Source organism: Bacillus rossius, chromosome 3 (assembly GCF_032445375.1).
Source record: "Bacillus rossius redtenbacheri isolate Brsri chromosome 3, Brsri_v3, whole genome shotgun sequence".
NCBI lineage: Eukaryota > Metazoa > Arthropoda > Insecta > Phasmatodea > Bacillidae > Bacillus > Bacillus rossius.
Window position 1 is genome coordinate 127,927,973 of NC_086332.1, and position 25,784 is coordinate 127,953,756.

Here is a 25,784-nt window from a genome sequence, read left to right on the forward strand (position 1 = left end):
TGCACACTGAACCCTGTTATTTCCTACGTAATTCACCATACAAAGTTACATTTCATCGAGAACCATTGCTTCTGAAAACTTTGTCACAGTTTCCGCCATCAACCTAGCTCTAGCTCTGAGAGGAATGTTTTTCCAGAATGGTATTAGCGAGTGAATAAAAGCTGTCAAAGACTGTTCATCTTGGCTGTCACCAGAACTTAGTTTTTCTTCTACCTTTTTGGCAACATCTTGTATAGTTTTGAATGAGGACTCAAATGCAGCAGTAGCTGCTTCTGAGTATTTCTGTTTTTTATGGTAGAAGGTATCTGGTGATGGTATTTTTCGCTTTTGAGCCATCTGTGGTTTACACCACAATGACTTAATGGATTCCTCTTCTGGATCATCTTCTTCTGAAGCATCCCCGTCTAAATCCAACATACTGGAGGTTGATGAGCCAGCAGTCTCAGCATCCGCCTCTGTTAATGGGATGCTGAAGTGTGATGATCCAGAATATACTACTGCTGGCTTTGCTCTGGCAATATTGGATTGAGTTCTGAAATATGACACAAAAGTATAAAATTCTTCTCCTTATACAATACTGTTTCAGTACAGACATTTGGGATAACAGGTGTCAGATAAAATGGGTACTTTCGTATTAACGCCACCACAGCCGTTGATTAAGATTCTACGACTGCCATGATGGGTTTTGTTTACATTCATTTACTTTACACCTTCTTCTATTCATTTCAAAAAAAGCCTATACGAATTTCCTATTTGTTCCTTAGATATTAACGTTTTTTGAAATCACTGAAAACTCTTACAGTAGATGCGGCGGCGGCCGTGTTAATTCTTGTTTACGTTCACATTTCCGGTTTGTTGGTTAAATATTTTGCTCCTAAATATATATATAAAATTGTATCTTGTTCTGTTTTTGGGAAATCCCTTAAAATAATATGTTTTGAATAGACATGTGGGTAATTATCAAGTGTAGCTCCTCACAATACAAGACATTTTTTAAACCAAACATGTTAAAATTCATAGTTTATAATTTATGAACAATAACAAACAGAGAAAACCAAAAGAACAATTACAGATGCTCTCCAATAGTAAACCTGATGGAGTCAATGGCATATTAACCAGAATTTTGTAAAGGGGGTTGCCAACTTGAGGACATTATAAATCATCATCAATCTCATTATTAAAGCGAATGGTTTGAGAGTCCTCCCTTTCATTACAGTAAAGAGTCAAAAGTGATGTTGCGTGATACTATACCACAGCTGACTATATTAGAAACATGTTTTCAGCAATTTTTAATAATAACAACGCAGTTTACTTACTTTCTGTGTTTCACATGTCTTTCCAAAAAAGAAAGGGACCCAAGCAGTTCCCACTCTTTTTCTGACGAAGCATTGGACCCTGATTTTGGGATTTTGCTCCTCTCTCGGGAATATCTCTGGCGTAGCCGAAGCCAGTTTTGCTGTACCTCTTCCACTGTAACATATGAGAACAAAAGAAAATTACAAAATATTCATTGTACAAGTGAGAGAACTCTATATGAATGCTTAAGTCTGCTGATGCCTAAAAGCTACATCTAGGACTTTAGTTAAATAAACTTATCTTTTTTTTCTTCATTAAACCCTGAAATAATTTAAATTTATACAAAAAAAAAAAACAATGAATTCTAAAATACATACCACTGTTTATTTGAAATCCGGCTTCTTTAAGACATTCATATACTGACTTCCAAGCATTTAATTTTGCTTCTTCATTTTTATATCCTGCGGATCCCCGGTCGTACAAAATTTTTTTACTTTCAATTACTGCAATCAAGAAACTATCAAAAGTTGCTTCCATTTTTACGTATCGTGGTTTTCAAAACAATAACAAACTACTCAAGTCAACAGCATCAATACTTTCGTGACAAATGTTCTTTTCTAAGGCCACTAGCGTAGTACTCGCACTGTTTGCTGATTGGTTACCGCCAACGTCGCGCACAGAAAATAACCTAAAAGTTAAAAGTTAATGAACTTTCTGTGCGCCGATGCTGTGCTATTTTTCTGTGCGCGTGCTATTTGCCAATGTAGCAGCTCATATATAATAGTGTATTTTGAACTTCTGTGCGTCTGTGCTATTTGCGTGCTATTGCGAATGTAGCCCGGGCTTTACGCGACGTCATACTGTACGCGTACGAAATACGACTCGATTCGTTGCTGTTACATAACATAGCATGTTATGCGGTATCAGAAGTAACGAGTAACGATACGAAAGTAACGAGTACTAATTGTTATAGTAACGAATACATACGGGTACACTTTTTTTAGTTACTTTTACACCTCTACTGAAGTGCCAAGGAGTTGGACGAAAAGGGGTAGGAGAAAATGCTGTGTCGTTGCGGGAAGTAGATAACACTTCTACGTGCGAGATACGTGGGTGGCCGAGCGGGCGGGCTGGTAGTATTGCATCACCGCGCGGAGATCAGGAAGCGTCCCTCATGATGTATGATAAGATAAGGCGGTGAACGTGTAGCTTACGCTACATAGCGTTAATTAACTACCGAAGGAAACAAAGAATTATAAACGAATTATATACGGTTTTTTGGTTAAAATAAAGATTTACGGTCATTGTAAACGACGTTATTGTGAATCGGCGACAACTTAAATTGAAACATGAGTACTCAAACATTAGCGACGTTAATCCGAAACGACGTAAATCGGTACGACGTAAATAGAGGACTTACTGTACTATGGAAGTAATAGGTGAAATTTTCCTTCTTTGAGCTATTGTTTACTTCACTCTATTGTATTTTTACATTGTTGCTTTTTAAAATCTGTATTTGTTTGTAAAGTGATTTTTTCTTGATTACAAACATGTTTAGTTTGCAATCCCTTGTATCTTCTAATTATTCTCATTCTAACACCACATACCTCATATTTTTGAGTAAAAAACATCATTGGGTCATTCTCAAGATAAGGGACAATTGACCTGACCACATAAAACAAAAATGAAAATGGTTTTTTCTGTGTATGATTTTTTTTACTTATCAAAAATAAAAATAGTCATCACCCAATTAGTAGCAGTAAGGTATGGAGTTGAAATCCCCGTATATTTACTTCAAATTACTCAAAATATACCACTATATATTAGGTTAAATCAAAATTTGGTTACATGCCATTTAAATAATATAATCATTTACCCGGTAGGGCCTACTTATAAACAGCTTAAAAATTTTAACTGGTTTAACAGTTTCAGTTCTGGTTCATCAAGAACTTTTTAAATGTCACATAACTTACACTGTGAAAGTTAGCTAAACATTAGTAAATCATTAATTTCAAAACATTTAAGAATGACACATAAATTAGCCTTCAACACAATAGCAGTGAAAGTAATAAAAAGTCAACCTATATTCACAAATTGTGTATCAACGTTTTTAAAGAGTAAGACATAGTTTTGCCTTCAATTTAGTTCTGGTGCATCAAGCACTTGTCTAATGTCAGAACCATCAACCAGTGCAGTGTCATCTTTCTCAGGAAAATAGAATGTCCCATCAGTTACGATTCACAAAAATTTCACACAAAAGCCACCCATTTCCTTCGAGAGAACCATCCCAATGTAGTTCCTAACACTTTTCTTGGATTTGTATTCAACAACAACAAAAGTGTTTCCTAAGTCATCTTCATCATGAATCTTCTTTAGAAGTGTTCCTTTTGTTTCCTCACACTCTGAATCATCACTGCTGTACACATCACTATATTTCAATTGCTTCTGAGGAAGAGAAGCTGCATGAATGTTACAGAATGATTATTTTATTAAATAAACACCACTTGCTAGTGTTTGATGCAAACAAAAATGAATGCATGCATGCATGCAAAAGATCCAAAGTATTCCAGAACTGCTCGATACATTCCTTCGGAACACTTATCACTGTTATGCCTTTCACATTGTCTGTCAACTCATGCACAAGTGTACTGAAGTCAGATATGTCCTTTCCTTGAGCTACCAGGTAATCTGCTGTGCGCTTTAGTGTTCCACCCAGGCCATCAGGAGCACCTTTCCCATGACCACTCTCGCTGTAATTCCATGAAATACTTTCAGCTACTGGGAAGCAACTGGCAATGTATGTACCAATTTTTGCAGTTCCTATATTGTGTACTGGGTCCATCACTAAGAAAATGTAGACTTGTTATGCTTGGTATAAGTTGTTTGATTTTTGTGAATATTGGTTGTAGATGAGCCATAATAGCGAAAGGATCATGCTGCAAGCTGTTAGACAGTGTACAATATGCTTTCTTCATTGGTAGTTCAGATGTTTCGTTCCTGTAGTACACCATAACAGTGTGGATACTGACTTGCTCGCGTGAGCTGCCAAAATGAAATGCTTGGATTTCTTTTTAATTTGGCCATTTCTCTGTGTTGGTGACACATGTTATTTACATGGAACATGAACTTGGGGAATGGAAGCAGCTATACAATGATGTGCTAATTTTCTTACAATTTACACATTCTAGAGAACATATTCAACTAGATTGCTTATGCTAACAATAGATACAACGGTACGTAATATTATGTTCTGCAAAGCCTAAAATATTTAATATGTTCCAAACAAACAGTAGGGAATGTATTGTATACATCAACTCCGCGCAGTTCATCAACTCCATGGCCAGGACATTCCATGGAGTTGATGAAATGGTGTTAGTAATTTTGCCATAATTAATATTTTTAGGTTAGGAAGACATTGTTTTATATTTTACAAGTATTCTTTCTTTGCTTTTAATTACCTACTATTTAGAGAGCATGGAGTTGATAGGTAATAAACCTACTCACCTAATATCTCATTTCAAATAACTTAATTCTACTAAATCACTCACTACCACCAGAGAATCACTTTTCCACATGAAACATAATGGCTGAATCTATAGAACTGTTGCAATTAAAACATTGGTGCCAATGCCATCTTGTGATTTTTTTTACAATTTCTAAATTTTTTTTTTGTTATTTGATATATGTAGTCAGGGTTCCCACCAACTTGTTTCAGTAAATTTCCCTGAGTTTTCCCTGTCCTATAATATATTTTCCATGTGCTAAATTAAAAAAAAAATGCAATAAACTAATCACAATAAGAACAATTTTACATAATATACTGGCATACCTATGCTACTAACATAAAGGTATTATCAGCTATTTTATTACCTGCTAAATTGCTGTGAACATTTAGACATATATAGGCCTAATGTTATACCACTTCTGCTGCATAGGAAAAAAATGTTTAGGTATCTTGCATATTCAATGTACATTCACAAAATATTACAAATATGTACTGGCTATTCTTTAAGCCCATTACATATTTTTCTTAATTTTTTTAATTTTCATTTCTAAATACTCTTTTTGTTTCTGTTTCCAGTTTTTTTGTTTAGCAGCTCTTGAATTTCTACAGTCTTGCATTATTTTTTCATCCTAACAATATCTGTACAACTTCTTGTCCTCTTCTTCATTTCGACGTTATTGCTCCAGAGCACCTTTGTACCTCGAAGCTGCTCCTCTGGCATATTTTATCATTTCCTTATCTACTTGAATACAATTTTCACCACCAGCATTACTAACTCCATCCCAAACTCGTCGCAGGCCAATCAATGATTCCTCATGGAGATTTTCAACAAGCATCTCCTTATTGATGGAGAATCCAGATTCCACAAAAGCATTACCATGTGAGAGAATTAATATAATTTTCACTGCAAGCCATATATCTTTAAACTGTTCTTCTCCACTCAACATATCTGCAAAAAAAGTGTCCCATCTATTATTGTGTACATTAAATGATGCAAGTTTGTCAGAATTGATATTAGTAACAAATTTGGTAAACTGAACACTAGCTCTATCAGATTGAAGAGCAGTTAGGTGCTTGGCAGACATAAGAATTTGCAAACATGTATCCATGCTTGTCTTACACTCTTCCTGTTTGTCCAACAATTTTCTAGGCTCCAAACAAGAAGCAGCTTTAACCATTTTGTATTTTTATTGGGCTACGTTCAACAAGTTTCTTGGCAATCTGAACCATGCATGTTTTGCATTCTGTAGGAACCTTTGCTTCTGAAGTTCTTTTACATCAACCACACCTAACTCATGCTTTGCAGCAAATCCAATTTTCAACTTTGAGAGTGGGTAGCAGGTAATTTACTGGTTTTAAAAAAAATTTTCAAGTGAGGAAAAATTTGTATTGCTCTCTGACACACTGGGACATTTTCCAACCACCGACAATCACAAAATTTGATCGGAAGAACACTGAAACATGTAACTTGTCTGAAGTCTGATCATCAAGCAGGTGAGTCTTTGAACACAGAATATATGGCCCTTAAAAATTGAATAACATCCCACCCAGTCTTTCTTAAACCCATTTGAAAGGCACCATGAACAACATGGAGACCACAAGGTCCCAGGTCTAATATATCTGAATCTTCTTCGCACACCTTAGTTTATGCCTTCAAATTTTTCATGAACAACCAATTGACATTCGGCCCATCCATGGATACTTGTACAATTTTGGATAGTTCCACATCCTTTAGTCCCTGTTGAAACCCTTCTAAGAGATCATCAGCTGTAGAATGGCCTAAAAATGAAGAATTCCAGTACCTGGTCATTACTCGATTTTTGTTGACGTCCCATATACGTACAGCTATGTCCATTTGTTGTACCTTTGATACCCTATTGAAGGATTCATCAAACCACGCAACAATGTATTTTGTGGATCTGATTTCATCTGTAAGTTTGTGAAAAAAATATGGGGCAAGTCCATAAGTAACTAAGTATGCAGTCTTGGTACTACTAAGCTGCATTTCTTGTGCAATGGAACTATCTGGAAACATTTTAGCAAACAAATTGCTTATTCCTTGTTGGCTATTAAAACTGTCTTTTTTCATAACAACATGTAATGCCCATAATATTTCTGCCTTTCTGACATTACTGTCTCCCTGAAAATGTATTTTATTTACCATACCTGAAGATGCCTCTTTGAGAGCACTGAATGATGATGATGATCCAGTTAACAATGAACAGGATGCTGGTGTGCTGGAGGCTAATTCAAAATTTGGTGCTGTGGAAACACTTGAAACAATTGATCCCTTCGTTTCTTGGTGATTTAAAGGCTTTGTTAAGTATGCTGACATAGATGCAGAAATACTGCTCGCAGTAACGAACTGTTTGTGAAATTTCCCTTCTTGATGGCTCTTCAGACTGCCTAAACATACTACTCAAAGAAAATACCTTTTTACACAAAATACACTTTGCACTATTGTCATCACCCTCAACATGACTTAGCCACTTTTTCCAGTCAGGAAACAGTGATCCATCTAGCCAAGCAGGATTGAATTTAGACATCGTGAATGTCACACAATTATCCACTCAGACTATAAAGAATAGGCCTAGGCCTAATGTAGAGTAGCAAAACACATTTGATAGGTACTGAATCGCTTAGTCTCACAAGTTTCACCGTGTTTTCATTGCACAATTAAGGAAACTGTGCTAGTACACACCCGTGAATGTAACCTATATTTCTAATGATAAAATAATAAAAGGACCGCCGTTGATTTATTCTGAAAAAAAAAAAAAAAAAAAAAAAAACACTTCTCACAATTGCCTAAAAAATTTCAAATAAATTTTACTGCTTCTGTAGAACTCTTGACTCAGAATAACACAATGTATAACTATTTTCGGGGTGTTTTTGTTGTGTTTGATAGGTAAAAATCTTGTCATGAAACCATAATACTACCAACTACATAAATTACAGTGATACAAAAACACCACCACAGGTGCAGCACTTTTGAAAAAATACATCTAAATAAATTAAAATAAGTTCACTAAACAATCTTCAAAAAGTTTCCAGCGTACCGGATACTTCAAAGTTATGACACAAATGGCCAAACGTATACGAACTATGGTGTCGCCATGGAAATGATTGTAAAATTAAACGTAACCTATATACTACAGCTAGGGTATCTAATCTTGATAAAGACAAACTGCTATACAAACATTATAGTAAGATTCTTAATAAAAAAATCTTAGCAGCAAAAAGTAAATATTTTCATAAAATTATCTCTAATTCTTCTAACAAGATTAAATCTATATGGGATATTGTTAAAACAGAAGTATCGAGACATCCTAATAAAAATGATAAGATATCCCTAAAATTAAAAGAATCTACTATTGAAAACCCAGTTGATATTTCTAATGCTTTCAATAAACATTTTTTAAATGTTGCAAATCACTTAGTAACTAATCTTCAATCCTCTCACGACCCTTTAGAGTTTGTCCAAAATGCTTTTTCCAAAAAATTTCCTAAAATTCAATTTTCCCTTGTAACTCCTCATGAAATAAGTTTAATCATAAAAAACATGAAATCAAAAACTTCTCATGGTTATGATGAGCTTAGTAGTAAAATAATCAAGCAGTGTTCTGATCAATTATCTAAGCCTCTCAGTTTAATTTGCAATATCTGTTTAATTACAGGTACTTTCCCTGATAGGATGAAATACGCTGTAATTATTCCATTACATAAGAAAGGTGAGAAAACTAATATCGAAAACTATAGGCCAATTTCGTTATTGACTACATTTTTTAAGATCCTTGAAAAAGTCATCTATAGGAGATTACTTGATCACTTAGACCAATATCAAATATTAACATCATCACAGTTTGGCTTTAGGAAGAAAAAATCTATTGAAGAAGCTATATTCAACCTTGTAAATACTATCCAAACAGCATTAGATAATAAACTTCATGTAGTTAGTATATTTTGTGACCTAGCAAAAGCCTTTGACTGTGTCAATCATAGTATACTGATTAAAAAATTGGATTTTTATGGTATTGTTGGTCAGCTTCAAAAACTTCTAATTTCATATTTATACTACAGACAACAAAGTGTAATGTTAGTGGATACCTGTTCCAATAAAAAGTTTGTCTCTCGCTCAGGATGTATAGAGCATGGTGTGCCTCAAGGATCGGTATTAGGTCCCTTGCTCTTTCTTTTTTATGTTAATGACTTACCACATATGCTTGATGTAAGAGCTTCTGCTATTCTGTTTGCAGATGATACTAGTATCATAATACAAAATCTGTCTCGCACCCAGTTAATTGAGGAATCTGAAAATGTACTCAAACTAATGATTTCTTGGTTTAAGTCTAATAAATTAACTTTAAATTTTGATAAAACAAATTTTGTTAACTTCATAACAAGAAACCAAATGTATGAAGATATTAATATTTCTTGTTTAAATACAAATCTACATCAGTCTCATTATGCAAAATTTCTGGGATTAATAATTGATGAAAAAATAAATTGGAAAAAGAACATAGAGGTATTATGTAATAAACTAACATCTGCATGTTTTGCTCTTCGCTGTATGGTTGGGAAAGTTGATGTTGAGGTTATGAAATTAATGTACTTCAGGTATTTTCACTCACTAATGCAATATGGTATAATTTCATGGGGAAATAGCTCGGAAGCTATTAAAGTTTTTATAATACAAAAAAAAGCCATAAGGATTATTTGTAATAGCAAGCAAAGAGATTCATGCAAACCACTTTTTAATAAACTATGTATTCTCCCATTGCCAAGTCAATATATCTTTTCAGTTTTAGTGTTTTTAAATAAAAATCTGAATATTTTTAAGCCAAATTCAGCAATACATCCATACGAAACTAAAAAATGTGATGACTTGCATATAACTCGGGCAAGAACTACTTTACAGCAGAAAGGCATATATAATACTGCTTTGAAGTTATTTAATAATCTTCCATTAACTTTAAAACAACTATGTAAAAGTAAAAGTAAAAATTTTAAATATAAATTAAAAGAATATCTTATCTCAAAAACATTTTATTCTGTTGATGAATTTTTAAATTGTATTGATAATCATAACTTGTGTGTTAACATCTGAATTGTATATATATATATATATATATACATATATATATATATATATATGTATATATAATAGTTATGTTATGTGTATATTTGTGTGTTTATGTATAAAATATCATTGTGTACGGACACCTTAATATTATATGTGTACAATACATGTATGCTCTATCCCTTTAATTGTGATATGTGTATATAATCATGATATTGTTTATAACTTTTATCTTACTATGTTATGGATTTATTTTTTTATTTTGTATTGTATTGTATATACTGACATGTTCTACACCATTGAGCATTTGCTCATTCATGGTCGACGGAACGTAACTATAAATAAAAAATAAATAAATAAACAATTTTCAACAACTAGCTTGGCGCAGCTCGGCACGGTCCGGGGCCGCCTAGCATGAAATTCGGCACGTCACAGCTGTATGGTGAACCAAACTTTGCCGGGACTCGTGCCTTATCTATTACTTTGATTTACATGTACAACCTGCACCCCAACTTTCCGATTTTGTTTTTTGGAAAAAATGTGCTTGTGATACACGTATTAATATACATATATATATATATACACACACTGTGATTGCAGCACAACAAATTTCCCTGAATTTTCCCTGATGTTGGGAACCCTGGTAGTACAGAACTACTCATTTATATTTATTGCATTTTCGTACAGTATTTTGTTACTAAAAAAACTGTCAATTCCAGTACTTAGTTTATTTGTCTATGATCATATGTGTAACATATATATATATGTTTCATTGTTGTTTTTTAATGATGTTTGTTATATATATTGTGCTTTTAAACTGACAACTTCTATCTGTTTGAATTTGTTTAAATATGTATTTGTTTTCATATGCAATACTTATGCAGTATTTTATTGCGGTTCTCTAATGATATATGTATGTGAAATGTGGTTCTGCAAATTGACAACTTCTTCCCATATGCTTGGGTTGTATAGAAGGCCATAATAAATAAATAAATAAATAAATAAATAAATAAATAAATAAATAAATAAACTATATATAGATGTAGTGAGCTACAGTCCATGGAGTTGATATTTCAAGAACTTTAAGGGTTTCATTAATTCTAATACTGATCATATTGATATTTTGTGAAATAGCACATAATTAAAAGATTACATTGAAGTTAAATTACATAAAAACTGTAAATTTACTCAATATAATAAGACTAAAGTAGTTGGTTTCATCAATTGTCCCTTTTTCTGAGAATAACCCCACTAAGAAATCGTGATAATAGTAAGGACATAAATATTTATAATACAAAATGTAACCTGTTAAAATAACTTCTGAACGTTTGTGGCGGTCACAATTTTTTCACTTTTTACTTTCTCCTGAAAAACCTACATAATCTTGATACAAGGTAATAGAATTAAGCTACCAATAAGTAAGCGGATTTTTCAAGCAACAATAGCGGTACAAAAAAACCTTCAACATATGAATTTTTCAGGACATTCACTAACGTAATTTAATTATCTCATTATGAAATAAAGCCTTCTTACCAGTCTATCCTTTTCCAAGAAAAATATAACCACTGTCTTGTCAAACGATCCCGACGCAAGTCGCCTGCCGTCACAACTCCAACCCACTGAGTGCACTTTCGATGCGTGAGCTTGATACTCTCTAATTTTGTTGTGTGTTTTGAAGTATGCTTGCAGCTCTTCTATGCTACTAGAAGACGAATCCATTTTCTCAACCCCGTATTTAAATATAAGGGGCACGAAGCAAGGAAGAAGCGGGCGAAACAATTTCTTGAATACACATGTATTGTATTTCTATTCTCATTTATTTATTTCAATGTGCACCAACATAAAAAACATTGCTTTAGTTCTATCAATAAAAATTTTCTTTATGATCTCCTGAATAAATAAATAAATTTTAAAATTGAAGTTTACCGTTATGCCAAGTACAAATATAATTATATATACAGAAAAAAATTCAGCTGAAAATTAACTGTAATTGAGAGAACGCTTTGATTCGTCGGTATCGTTGGTCAGTTGGCGTCCTGTTTTGTTTAGTGACCGTTTCGCACGTTGGCTACACGACGGTCGTCGTTAGATTTACTGGGTTTGGATGGCTCTCATCTCACTTGCTAATGTGCAGGGAGTGATGATAATGGTTGTGGGTTATCGGGGTGTGATATGTTGACGCAGGTGCAACTAGTTCTGCTTCATTTATATTTTATGAATGAAAATCTAATATTTAAGGTCTGAAGTGGCAGCATATCAGCAAAACTTGTGATTTTTTTATTACCAAGGGTAAGTAAAGTATATCTACACGTGTAAAGATGAACTTAAGTAAACAAACTGATAAAAAAGAAGACAAATAAACGGATAAATGTTATCACACATCTGTTCTTTAGTGGTCCTAGTAGTAGACTGTAATTAGGTGTTAGTAGTAGTTTACGCAATATTTTTTATAAGCATAATTTTTAATTAATCTATATATTTTTTGTAAAATTATACGAACTGTAACCTATTAATATAATTATAGCCCAAGAGTAGAGTTGTGCCGGAAATTAGGCATTTCGTCACCTTTTTTAATTTTTTATATAATTTTAAAATTTTTTGGGGTTTCTTATTTTTTTAATTTATCTGGTTGTTAATGGGGGTGTTTACTTTTGTTAGGCCAGTGTACGCCACGGATTTAAACTTTGTGCCAGTGGACTGAAGCCCCTTCCCAGGGGGCCAATCTGATATTTTGCTGGCTAATGTGGACATGGTCAGCCCGGTTGAAATTTCTCTCGCCTGCAGTCACGTCCCGAGTTTGTAATTTTAATTCCCTGCATGACCAAAACTGCTTTGAGCAGCTCCGGGGCTGCAAGCTGCTACCTTGTAGAGGCCTGCTGAGAAAAGCATGTCTCGTCACGAAGCAGTCTCCAGTGGAGCTGCGTTCCCACCTTAGTGGCTATTTCTGCCCCCCTTCCTCTCTCTCCTCCTCACTTCAGTTCTGAGAAATTAGGCTAGGAGCAGTGACCGGACGGGACGATGACCTGATGCAAAAACCTTCTCCCGGGTACGACAGACTCATCCCCGACATCTAGCGGAAAAAAAAAGTAACCGCGGGCCTGGTCGCCAGCGTGCAGAGCTTACCCTCATGACACCTGGTGGCAAGTCTGCTCACCACCTCAAGTAGTTCCCCCTTATGCCGCTAGAAGGCAGCGTCGCGGTGCCATAAGGCACTATGCTTTCCTCTCGCGGCCCGGAGAAGTCGATTGTTCTTTGTTTTCGTTTCGGTCCGGTAGAGAGCGCGCATGTCGTGTTGTTGTCACGACCGCCTCGGACTCCTTCGGAAATTTTCGGCTTAGAACCGAACCTACCCCCTCCTTTGACCCGGGGCCTTACCGCCCGATTTAATTAGGTGCTTTGGCCGATTGCGGGCACTCAGCCCTCTGACCTCGGCTACTGACCTCGTCTCCTCTACGTCCTCTGCACTAAGAGGCTTTTTGCGGGAACGGTGATTTTCGCGTGCACGAGAATGTAGTCAGTTTGCTTAAGGGATGTGATCCCATTTGTACAGTAGCCAGGCAGAGGTAGTTTTTAGAAAAGTCATGCGTAGTTAAATTTTTATTTCTTCTTATGTAATTCAAAAAAATTCCGGTTTCGTCCGCGCATCCTGACTTCTCGGTCCGCGGCATCCTGATGTCGGCGCGGGACACCTAGTGAGCTCCGAACTCTACACCCTGGTTGACAGGGTCGAAGTGCTGGAGAGACAAATTGCTCCCAGCTCGTGGTCCTGCACCTCCACTGCGGGTCACCTTAGAAGAGAGGTTTCCGCGACCCGACGTTATTTTTTTGAAGACCCGGGTGGTAATGTGAAATCAACATCCCCCCCCCCCACTTTCTAGCTACGAACTACATTAATCGAATGAATAGCCTACCAGCGAACAGTGCTTTCCTCAAGAATATGTAGAATCAATTAAACTAATCATTGATGTAATTGTTGGGACATTCAAATTTGGTGCAATTTTCAAATTTTTAATTATGTAATAATTTTTGCTAAGGTGTAACATGTACTGTTTTAATTAATCCTGGGGCGCCCCCTTTAACTTTGTTATTTACTAAGATTTTTATTGTCAGGTTTGAATAATACGAACACAAAATTCCTTAATAATAAAACAGGGAACCTATAGACCAAGCTACTTGTGTAGTGTTAATTTATTTATGATATACCTTGTTCCCTTAAAAGATCCACCAACTCCCCAGTTGCTTGTGTCAGGGAGTTCCAAATTATCTTGTTCTCCACCTCGTGCCACCTCTGGTCAATAACTTAATTGTCTCATTTTTCCTGCCCAGCAGTTTCCAAGGCTCTCTTTTCAATTAATTTAAAAGAATTCAATTTTGAGGCACGAGGGGCGTTACAGAGTCTTTGTGTTTTTTTCGATTTGGGTGTTTTTTAAAAAGCATAACAGTTTGAAGAATTAAATGGCACGGTAGGTTTTCCATGTGGACATTACATACCTGAGTGTAATGAACTTGACCTAGGACCTTCTGGTGAATTATGTGTCCAGGGTGAAAGTATCTTCTTGGGTTGAGAATGGATAAAAATCTTTGTCAGTAAGGTAGACTTCAATCATGTTTCCTTTTTGCTGCAAATTCTGTTGGTCCCAGTTGATATAAATGACTTTAGCCAATGATACCCATTTAAAAAGAAGTACCGAATCATGGAAAACCCAGATGAGATGTCATGCAAGTCAGCAGCCTAAGGACAGGTGACATTTCTCACTTGTCTGTGTGTTGATGTATGTTACATAATTGAAACACGGGAGCTCAGGTACACTTCTTTAATTCACCATTACCGATCTTCCACTGTCTCCTCTCGTACACCCCCAGGTGTACCAACCATCATGTTCTAAATTACTACATCTCCCTCCTTATACAAACACAAATACAAAACTACTTAAAACTAAAGGTGACAATAACTCTTATTTCTGAACATAGTCGTTAAGGTAGTGAGGTGTTTTCTCGATCCTCTTTGGACGGAAATCTGGTACACTTGGATTGTCTTCTGTCTCAAACCCTCTGAAGCCCTCTTCAATCGGACCCTTGAGTCTCTCAGTTTGAGTGGGCTTTTCTGTGAACACCATTCTGCTTTCAGCAGACCAGTAATTTTGTTTGTTGGTAAGAGTCACATCCTTGTATCCACTTGCCTTGTTTCCACTTGTTGGCTCTTCTCGGTTCTGTTCTCGTGTGACTGTGGACTTCTTCAGATGATAGGTGTTCCTTCTCTTGAGCCTCCCATGTTCATCCTTGATCATCCATGACCTCGGGCTTCCACCCTCTGTGACGATTCGGGCAGGTCTCCAGACACCTTTGTCCAAATAAACCACATTGTCATCTTTCTGAAATTCAACATGCCTGTGTTTAGCATTTTTATCATAATACCCTTTGTTTTGCCTGTCCTTATGTTCTTGTATGTTACTGAAATTATGTACGATACTGGGTTGCAACAGAGTGTCACAAATGGGTAACTTGGTTTTAGTTCTCCTGCTAAACAGAAGTTGGGCAGGACTGTAGGGCGATCCCAACACCGGGGTGTTACGAAATTCCAGCAACATATCGTGGATGTCAAGCTGTTGGTCTTTACATTTTTTTAGCATGGTCTTGCAGAGCCCTACTGCTTGTTCAGCTAACCCATTGCTTCTGGGATAGTATGGGCTTGATGTTTGGATAACAAAGCCATAACTGTCACTGAATTGTCTCATGTGTGTAGAATCAAAGGGCATGATGTCTGCAATCATTATGCTTGGTATTCCATGTGTGGAAAAGACAGTTTTCAGCACTCGTATAATTTTGGCTGCATCCTTGGATTGCAATGGAAGCAGTTCAATCCATTTGGAGTAGTAATCACACAGAACTAAGTATGATTGTGAGTCCAACTCAAGGATGTCGCATGCTACCTTGTGAAAGGGCAGCGTCTGGGGTTCTTGTAGTATCATCGGTTCCTTAGGATTTTTTGTGCTGAATTTTTCACACAAGCTACATCCTGCTACAAAATTCTCTATGTCCGTGTCCATGCCTGTCCAATAAAATAAGGTTTTTGCCCTGGCTTTGGTTTTTGCCATACCAAAATGAGATTGATGGACATTATGTAACAGCTGTTTTTTGAGGGCTACAGGGACAATGATTCTTTCACCCAGAAATACCAACCCATCTTCAACTAAAATCTCGTGTCTGAATTTGAAATAGAATCTTGCCAGTTCAGGTACCTTGGTTTTGGAATTCGGCCACCCGTTATGAAACAGTGTGGACAACATACCGAGTAATCCATCGTTCTTTGTTTCTTGTTTAAACAGAGCCTTTTTGTTGTTTGACATGTTGACTGAGTGTACTACATCTCCCAGGAACACATCTACATCATCAATTGTGCTTTGGAGCATGCCCTACTGAGAGCATCTGCGACATGCATTTTCGAGCCCGGCACATATACTAGCTTGACTTTGTACAACCCTAGTTTAAGCTTAATGCTCTGCAGTCTTCTCGATGGAATTTTGTGGATTTCTTTCTGCATGATTGATATTAACGGTTGATGATCTGTCTGTATTACCACTTCGCGCCCGTAAATATACTGATGGAATTTCTTGCAGGCAAAGAGAATGGCAAGAAATTCCTTTTCAATCTGGCCGTAACTAACTTCAGTGGGCGAGAGACATTTTGATGCATAACAGACCGGCCTGCCGTCCTGTAGAAGAACACAGCCTATACCTTCCTTGCTGCTGTGGGTCTGAATCACAATGTCTTTTGTGTCGTCATATGTCTGTAGAAAGGGTTCAGATGTTAATATTTTCTTTAGCTTATTAAGACATGTACCATGTATGCTGGGGTCCCACACAAACTCGCTATTATTTCGCAACAGACTTCTCAGTGGGCCAGTGACTTCCGTGAAGTGGGGAATGAAGTCTCTCAGATAGTTTATAAGACCTAAGAAACGCTGGAGGTCTGATTTACATGTTGGGATATCATAATTGACAATTGCTGAAATTTTTTCACTGTCTGGGATAACGCCACTGCCAGTGAAGGTGTGTCCCACATATTTAACTTGAGCAACCTTGTGTTGGAACTTGTGTACATTGAACTTTACATTGCATCTCCGTGCTCTGTCCAGCACTTCAATGAGTATTTTATCGTGAGCATCCTCATTGTCTGCATAAATGAGCAGATCATTGACATAGATCATGACCCATTGTATGTCTCCAAATATTTCTGTGTTGTATTTTTTGAAATACCTCCGACGATATGTTCAACCCGAATGGGAACCTTTTGAAGTAATAGCAGCCAAATACTGTTGAAAATGTGCAGTATGTTGAACTCTGTTTGTCTAGAGGTACATGCCAGAATGAATCCTTCAGATCCAACACACTAAAGTATTTGGAGTTGCCTAGCTTAGCAATTATATATTTCACTGTGGGTATTTCAAAATATTCCTTCACAATGGCTTCATTTAAATCCTGGGGATCTAGGCAGAGTCGCAGGGAACCATCTGGTTTCTCGACGATTGCCAGCCTGTTCACCCACTCAGTGGGTGTGCTACATTTTGCAATTACGTCTAACTGAGATAATCTATCTAGCTCGGCTTGTAACTTGGCTCTGATTGTAAGGGGAAGTCTGTTTGGTGGATTTGAAACAGGTACCTACATAATTCTCTTTCAACTTTATGGTATAATCACGTGCAAACTTACCGACGCTAGAGAAAACATCTTCATATGCTGTCACAATGCTTTCTTTGGATTTGAGATGTACCTCACTGACCACATTTTTTTGTAGAATGTCGAGCCGTTCACAGGTACTGATTCCCAAAATTGCCACAGAGTCTTCATCCACTATGACAAATGTTTCTTCTGAACTGATGGTGCGCAGACGCAAGTTCAATTCACAGTTACCTACCACTTTAATCGTAGAGTTGTTGTAGGCTGCCAGGGATATGTTCTCATGTCGTAACTTCACTGTGGTTCCTGCACGATACAACTGGGAAAATATCTTGAGGGGCAGGATGTTGACACATGCCCCTGAGTCCATTTTAAATGTGACAGAGACATTGTCAACAAGGAATGTTTCAGTCCAACACTTTACCTCAGCACTGTATTTTGTGACGTGATTACAGTAATAATCCTCAAAATCGAAGCTATGTCCAGGATCTGTTGTTTGTTTAATCTCAGTTACTGGTTGTGATTTTGTTTCTTGTGAACGAGTATTACGACACACTTTCGCAAAATGGTTCATTACACCGCAGAGTGTACATGATTTCCCTCGTGCTGGGCATTTTGAAAAGTCTCTAGGGTGACAATAACCACACCACTTACACTCGATGTCCACTGCCAGTCGTTGTGTGGTCGGGTTTCTACTAGGACGTGGAAACTTGCTTGGCTTATATTTGGCTTCATCAACAGTGATGTTATCTGGCATCCCTTGATTTGAGTTCATCACCTGGCTTGCCTGAGCAGCAGTTATTTCGGCAGTCCGAAATTGTTGAATTGTGTCTTCTAAACTGACATCCCCTCTTTTGAGAGTTTTTTCTTGTGCTGGTTTATCTTGGGTGCCAAAGACAATCTGCTCACGTAACATTTCGTCAGCATTCTTGAATTCACAGTCTCGCAACTTGATTTTTAAGTCAGTTAAAAAGCCATCAAAGTTTTCATCCTTGCTTTGATTGCGGTTATGAAACATGAATCGCGCGTGTAGGATGTTCTTTTTTGGGTTGCAGTAGGTGTGGAATTTGCCGAGAACAATAGTCAATGTCTTGTTTTTGTTCTCTTCATTGGTGAACGTGAGTGCGTTGTAAACATCCATGGCTTCCTCGCCAATAATATTCAAAAATATCGCAATCTTACGCGATTCTCCTTCCGAAACGAGATCAGACTCCTCCAGATAAATTTCAAATGCTTGTCAAAATTGTTTCCAGTTCTCACTGATGTTTCCACGTAATGACAATTTCACAGGAACATTGAACGTGCTTGCTGCCGCCATGTTTTGTTTCTGTCTTGATACGAGTCAGCTGCGCGGGTTGTTTCTTCGTTACTCAGTGACGATATCTGGCACAAATGAAATGTTTCAATACATCACGACAGTAGTTTCGAACCGTGTGTTTCCCGTAGTTCTCTTCGTACTGACTGCGCCATGTGTTGATGTATGTTACATAATTGAAACAGGGGAGCTCAAGCACACTTCTTTAATTCACCATTACCGATCTTCCACCGTCTCCTCTCGTACACCCCCAGGTGTACCAACCATCATGTTCTACATTACTACAGTTTGCAGATGATCGTGGAGTCAAACCTAGAGCTTGGTGTATGTGCAGTCATACATATGACTAGCATGCTTCATGCACACACTTCTTTCTATCTGTCAATCTCTCTGTCTCTCCCTCTCCATACTCACATTTTTCTCATTCTATCGCTGTTATCAGTGGGTTACGCTCCACAGATGGCTTAGTTTTCATAAATGCAGGTTTTTAATTATAAGTATGATTTGTAAGGTTCCCCCCAAATTTTTAAGGATTGAGAAAGTTGAGGGCAGCGGTGGGCTCTCAGAGGCCTCACATTTCCCACTGGTGCATTCTTTCTCTGTCTATCTCATGACTTCTTTCCTTGTTTCGAAAGCATTTACGCTCTACGAAATATTAAGTGTTAATTAATTCAATGTACATAGTAAACTATTTACTGTCCATATTTATTCAAGGAGGAAAGATGAGTGCCAGAAATAATTTGAAATCCTTGACAATTCAAAATGTAATACTATCTATATTTATAATGGTAATTTAGCATCTGATTATGAATAGGTTGTATGATTTATTAGTGAAAATTTAATTTTTAATATTAAATCCTCTTGTTTAATTCTAACTCTAGTGTCATTCCATATCTAATCAACCAATGAAAAATTTATTTAGAAACTTAATGTTTCAGATTTATATAATTTTTTGTATTTTGATAATAAGAACTTAATACATTATAAATCCATTTTTTTTAAATTTATATCTTGGGTAGTTTTTTCGTATAAAATTTTTGAAAAATGCCAAACTAGCCAATTTTAGCAGTGTTTTGGATCACACAAATACCTGTATATTTCCAACGAATGGTGCTAGAAGGCTGTTAGACAGCTCATTTTAAATGTCATTGAATGGGCTTCAATTTAATATACAACTTGACCAACTTCAGAAAAAAAAATATTTTTAATTGTTTTCAAAAATTTTATTATTGAATTTCTAAAAAACAGCATTTTTGATTTTTTTTTAAAAAAAAGTATGTTATTCCTACATATATTGGTTAGATTTGTGCCAAATTTCAAGGTGGAAAATCGATGGGATCATGAGTAAATAAAAATGGTAGATAAATAAATGCTTTAAGCGTCAGTTGGACGTTATAGGTTTTTGGAAGACAACATTGAAAAACTGCAAAACAACAATCTTACATAATGTTATTTGCCAACTTTATTAGCAGACGTCCCAAAATGACAATTCTGGAGCGTTGTTTCTTCCGCAGCAATTAAATATTCAAAATTACAGAGGCAGAAGTTTTGGCTTCAAGTAACCTTCAGTTTTTAATTAATGCATTTAGCTCTGGTTTAGATACCATGCCGCCTTAAAAAATAGTTGCAGCAAGGAAGAGTAGAATAATTTTACTTCAAATTTTGACTTAGTAAAGTATTATAATTTTATTGTTATAGACTAAATTTTTTTACAAAATATAAAACACGGATAACAAATTTTACCTTACATTCATCCAGTGTTCTTTGATTAAACATTTGATCAATATGATAATACAAAGCACATGATCTTGCTAAACAGATGTAGCCTAAGTTCAAAGCACATGATCTTGCTAAAAGGATGTAGCCTAAGTTATAACTGACAAAACATATAATTGCTTATGAAAAAAAAATCTGTTTAGTATATATTTAATTATTTACAGTTTTCACTTAGGTTGTGGCATACTTCATTCAAGCAGGCATGATGTCTCTACAATCTCTTCTTTAGTGAGTGTATAAGTTCTCCCAGTTGCTGTACAAGGTTCAACCTTTTAAGAAGATCTTCAGTTCTAATGTCTAGTATTATAAACGCTCAATTCGTTTATAGATAACTAACTTGATATAATTAATGTAACAAATTATGTAAGGGAGTTATAGTTCTGGAAGACGTGCGAGTGAAGCCTACATTTTATTTATTTTATGGTTTAAGGAGGAAAAACAGTTTTGGAAGTATTGATTAGTCATTCATGTCTTCTATGGAATTTATAAATTTTGATATTTAAAATTAAGCGCTGTTATCTTCTTATTTTCCTTACTGGTTTTGTTTTATGAAAGTTTTAACGTCGATGGTTGTCAAAATAATTTGGCGGTTGTTTTAGAATGTTTGAAGGATTCGATGCTTTTTTTAGAAAAGATCTACGAAGGGAACAGACATGTATTCGGGTCGAATCACTATTTTCACCCGTAATACTGTCTATAAATTGATCCGGGACAACCGCGGAGTTCGTTATTTAGCTGACAACGACGAGTGAATAGAAACTCCTGCACTTTAGTGACGGAATTAGGGAAATTTCCGAACTTCGAGTAAACTACACAACCACGTCGGTCGTTTCGTTTGTTGGGGATTATGCACGAGAAAGACATTTAAAATCTTCGTAAGAGCTCCAGAGGAAACCACCAGGCGTGCCTAGTGTTGGCGATGCCGACTCCGAACGTCCGAAGGACGAGTCTTGGCCGTGACGACATTACGCTGTCTACAGATGTGACTGCAGTTTCTTCAGTGAACAGACTGTTGGTGAGGTCCATCCGTTTCTGATTTTACCACTTTCCAGAGCCAGAAGGACGTCCAGTCGCGGAAGAACGAGACGACGAATTCGCCGTAGCTTTGAACCCTCTTTTCAGTTCGAATCCAGTGTCTACCCAAATCCAGGAAAAACCCAGGAGTCCTACTTCATCACTCATGCTCTCCGAGACACTAGTCTAGTCGGTAAACTGCTCACGTGATTTTAGACAATACTAAACCCACAATACAGGTGTGTAAATACTATTATTTAGGAAAGGCTTTACTCTTACGTACTAAAGGAAGTTATGACTCTCACAGTAATATTAAATAATAATGGAAATATAAATTGATAGTTTCAACTATATGGTGATTACTGTGATGAGTAAACGAGATTAAATCCTAACTGTACGAATGAATCCTTTTCGGTTTGTATGATTTTTAGGTCAGTAGTTTCAAGGCGCCCTTTAACATATAAATTTATATACCGACTAAGTTTCGCTATATATATAGCACTGGCAGTCAATGACAGTGAAGTATTATTTAAGGTCATATGGATACTAATATATCAAGTCATTGAAGAAAGAATAAGATATCAAATGAAAATTGTACGCTAATGATAATTTATTCGTTGGTATTACGAATTCCTATACTGCCAGTTTATCTGTGGACTTTTTCGAGTCCAGCTTTTGTGGCAATACTGATAGAAGCATCATTTTTTCACTTCTACTAGTGAGTTGAGAAAATCTTAGTTTTAACTGACTAATAATCTCAGATTCATCCTTTTCATTTTGTGATTTTTCAGTATAACATTCTGTTTTAGGCCCAATTAATGTCTTCTCAAATGTTGTTTTAACTTGTTCAAGTTTTTGTTTAGTGTAAGAATGACTTTTAAGTTTCTGATTTCTTGATCGGGGATTCTCCTACCAGCTCCAATGATTTATTTAAAAACTCTAATGATGAATCAGTATCTATATAATTAATATCATGTTTACTACTACTATCTGCCATTACAATGTCCTCATCATTACTGCTTTCATGGTTTGATTCTAAACATTTTTTAAACTGCTTGTTCAGTTAAATTCTACACCCATCATTAATTTTCATTCCTTCCACAACATCTTCAAATCCCAAGGAACACATCCAATTAGTTACATTTCTTAGCTTACCTGACTGATTATGTCCTTTTGGTTTGAAAGGATTACAACACTTCACTGAAAACACTACCCAATTTATCTTTTCATCTTGATTAGTCATGGTGAAATAAAACACAACACAGACTGCAACCACTAAACCTAACCTAACATAACCTAAACAGTATGTACTGTTTAGTGAAATGGACAAACTCAGCCACTGTCAGAGGAGTTTTGGAATAAACAATAACTTTTATATCACTCTGCAATGCCAGCTATTAATTGGCTCAGTATTTTCAAACTGCAAAATTGCATACCTACTCTAAAGTAAGCTGTAAAAAAAAATAGGTGTAGAGGTTAAGACCTCTGGTTGATTTTATATGGAATGACCCTCTACTCAAAATGCCTAGGGATACCAGTACATTCCAGTTACTCAAGAACACAGCGGAATAACCGTTGCACCAGTGACATGAAAAACCCTGTGCTAATACAGGGGTAGAATAAGTGAGAACTGTGTAAAGATTGTCTTAAAGGAATTTATGAAAATATGAAAAATTATTTTAATATAACATGTAATATCAAAATTGACAAGCACTACAAAAACAAAATTCCAAGATAAAAAGAACCAACAAAGTAACGAGGGAAGTGCAAGGTGGAAGAGGCAGGGGTGACCTGGGGTGGTCAGTTAGGTTGAGCGGGCAGAGTAAGGGGAGTATTGGTCGGGCCAATGGTGGTTCATGTGACTGTGAAAGGGAGCTGGACAAGTTGCAGCGGCAAGCGGCGTGGAGGAATGGGAATGGGAAAGGGGGGAAAACGCACAGTCCATCTGAAGTGACTAAGGGCGCTTGCACACGCTCTGGCACAACCGGAGCTGGAGTTGGCACCGGCACCGGAGGACTCGCAAGACAACAGTTCCTTATGGAGTGCTGCACACGCAGTCCGGTGGCCGGCATGCCGGAGTGCAGCCGGAGATGACCTCGGTAATCCGGACTACCTGCCTGGCGCGGAGCTGGGCTGCCGTTACCAGGGCCGCAACTAGAGTCTCTGGCACCCGGGGCATGAATGGATTCATGTCCCCCCCCTCTTTTTTTTGTACATACCAAACCAATAAAGCGGGGGGGGGGGGGTCCGGGGGACCTCCCACAGAAAAATGGTGCTATTTAAGCATTTTCCATACCTACATGTGTAACAGTGTCTGTGCTACTGTACCTTCCATGCATGAACCCACTATGTCCATAAAGTAGTCCGTATAATCACTAGACTTGTTCATTAAATATGTTAAGACGTTGCATTATAATTAGATTAGACATTCCTGGCATTCAAGTTAAAAAACTTTTTACCAGTTACCAGTTGTAGTAGGAATTACAATGCAAGCGATTTCGGCGCCCCCACAGCTTTGCTCCCGGGGCAAATGCCCCGCTTGCCCCCCCCCCCCCCTACCTCCCTTAGTTTCGGCCCTGGCCCTCACAGCAGGTACCTCAGTCGCTCGCACAATACAAAACACTGGCACAGTGCAGCAAAGACTTGCGAGATGGCAGGGTTCAGGTACGACGCTGTGACGCTGATTGAATTGGTAGAAACCAGACTGTGTTTGTGGGACAAAACCAGCGATAGTTTTAAAGTTCGCACAGAGAAGCAGAACGCATGGCTGGAAGTGTGCGCATTTTTGGAACCTAAATTTCAAGACATGGACAGAAAACAGCAAATAAAAATAAGTAGCAAGTACAATATGTACAACCTCCTGTTTCAAACAGGGCACATGTTTCTACCGCGGATGCTGAAGCAAACTACCGGCTTGCTGGTGCGTGTGCAAGGACATCACTGCCGGCGCCGGAATAAACCGGAGCGTGTGCAAGCGCCCTAAGGATTTTGGGTGGGAAGCATCACAGGGGAGGAAGGTGGAAAGATTAGTCAGGCTGATTAAGGTGATGAATGATGAGGGGGGTCGAGAGCTATGAACTAGGGTACACAGAAGTGTGGAGAGATACGGGCGAAAGCTCCAGAGGCTATGGAGGCAAATGAAAAGCGGGGGGCATGCTTTCCTTGTGAGGAGGAGGAGGCAGTGGAATGGGCTGTGAGAGACGATCAAAAAAAGGGTGGGGGAGAAAGATAGAGGAATGGGAGGACTCCTTGCCACTGGGTGAAATCCCAACTGTGTGTAATTTCAAACCAAATATAGTGTGAAAGATCATCATTGATTTGAAAATCAAAAACAAATTATGTAACTCTTGAATACATTACAGAATTTAAATTCAGGAACAAATTGTGTGGTTAACAACAATATTAAAAAAGGAACTCATTTAAATTCAACCAACAAGAAATTACAATAATGAGGGAAAATACACCAGTGCATGTGCTGTACAGGGAAAGATTACATTAGGCAGTAGCTCAAGTGAGCTCAAATTGCTGAAAGCAGGGTGTCTACCAACTGGGAAAATGGCAGGCATTTGACATGATCGGAAACTAACTGAGAAAAGGCTGTGAATTTCTAGATAAACCCAGGAATGTTGAGTTGACTTGGTAATGCTTTCCTCTTTAAGACCATGGAGATGTTGCCTTTTAATTTTGTTTGCTGTTCCACATCACCAGGCTGACAGTGAACGTATTTGTAAATGATGCATGTTGCTGGAATCACATTAGCACGATGGCAAGATGCGTAGATTGCTATGCAACAGAAAATTATGTGGATGCATGCCTCCCCTTCCATCTTACAGTTTTAACTTCTGCTGGCGATACTTACTTTGACAGCTCATGCAATTATCATTCCTGCATGGTTTGACATCACCTGTGTATTCAAAATATGAGGTCCGCTTCATAGTGCAAAAAAAAAAACCTTTATACCCAGTACTGCGCACGCTGCAGGTTGGTACGGCCATCTCCCCTGCACCCCTTCCACTCCCTCTTCTTGACATCTTTGGAGTGAAGTATGGTTATAGTTACAAGCCACGTCTAACAAACTAACATTGTTATGACGGAGTGTCCGGCGAGGAACGGCTCTACTCCGCG

The 25,784-nt window shown here is 37.2% G+C and overlaps 2 protein-coding genes across 4 annotated transcripts in view; one reads left to right on the forward strand and one right to left on the reverse strand.

The window, feature by feature from the left end:
• The window catches only part of LOC134531240 (THO complex subunit 3), a 49,547-nt gene extending 37,573 nt beyond the window's left edge, over positions 1 to 11,974 (reverse strand). The window contains exon 1 of the mRNA XM_063366928.1: positions 11,412 to 11,974. Coding sequence (XP_063222998.1) covers positions 11,412 to 11,597 — 186 coding nt within the window. The 5' untranslated portion in view covers positions 11,598 to 11,974. The remainder of the gene's footprint in view (positions 1 to 11,411) is intronic.
• The window catches only part of LOC134531237 (equilibrative nucleoside transporter 1), a 296,916-nt gene continuing 282,927 nt past the window's right edge, over positions 11,796 to 25,784 (forward strand). The window contains exon 1 of one of the 3 annotated variants that reach the window (XM_063366923.1): positions 11,796 to 12,167. The gene's annotated coding sequence lies outside the window, so the exon portion shown is untranslated. The remainder of the gene's footprint in view (positions 12,168 to 25,784) is intronic. The other 2 variants (XM_063366921.1, XM_063366924.1) reach the window with 2 other exon arrangements.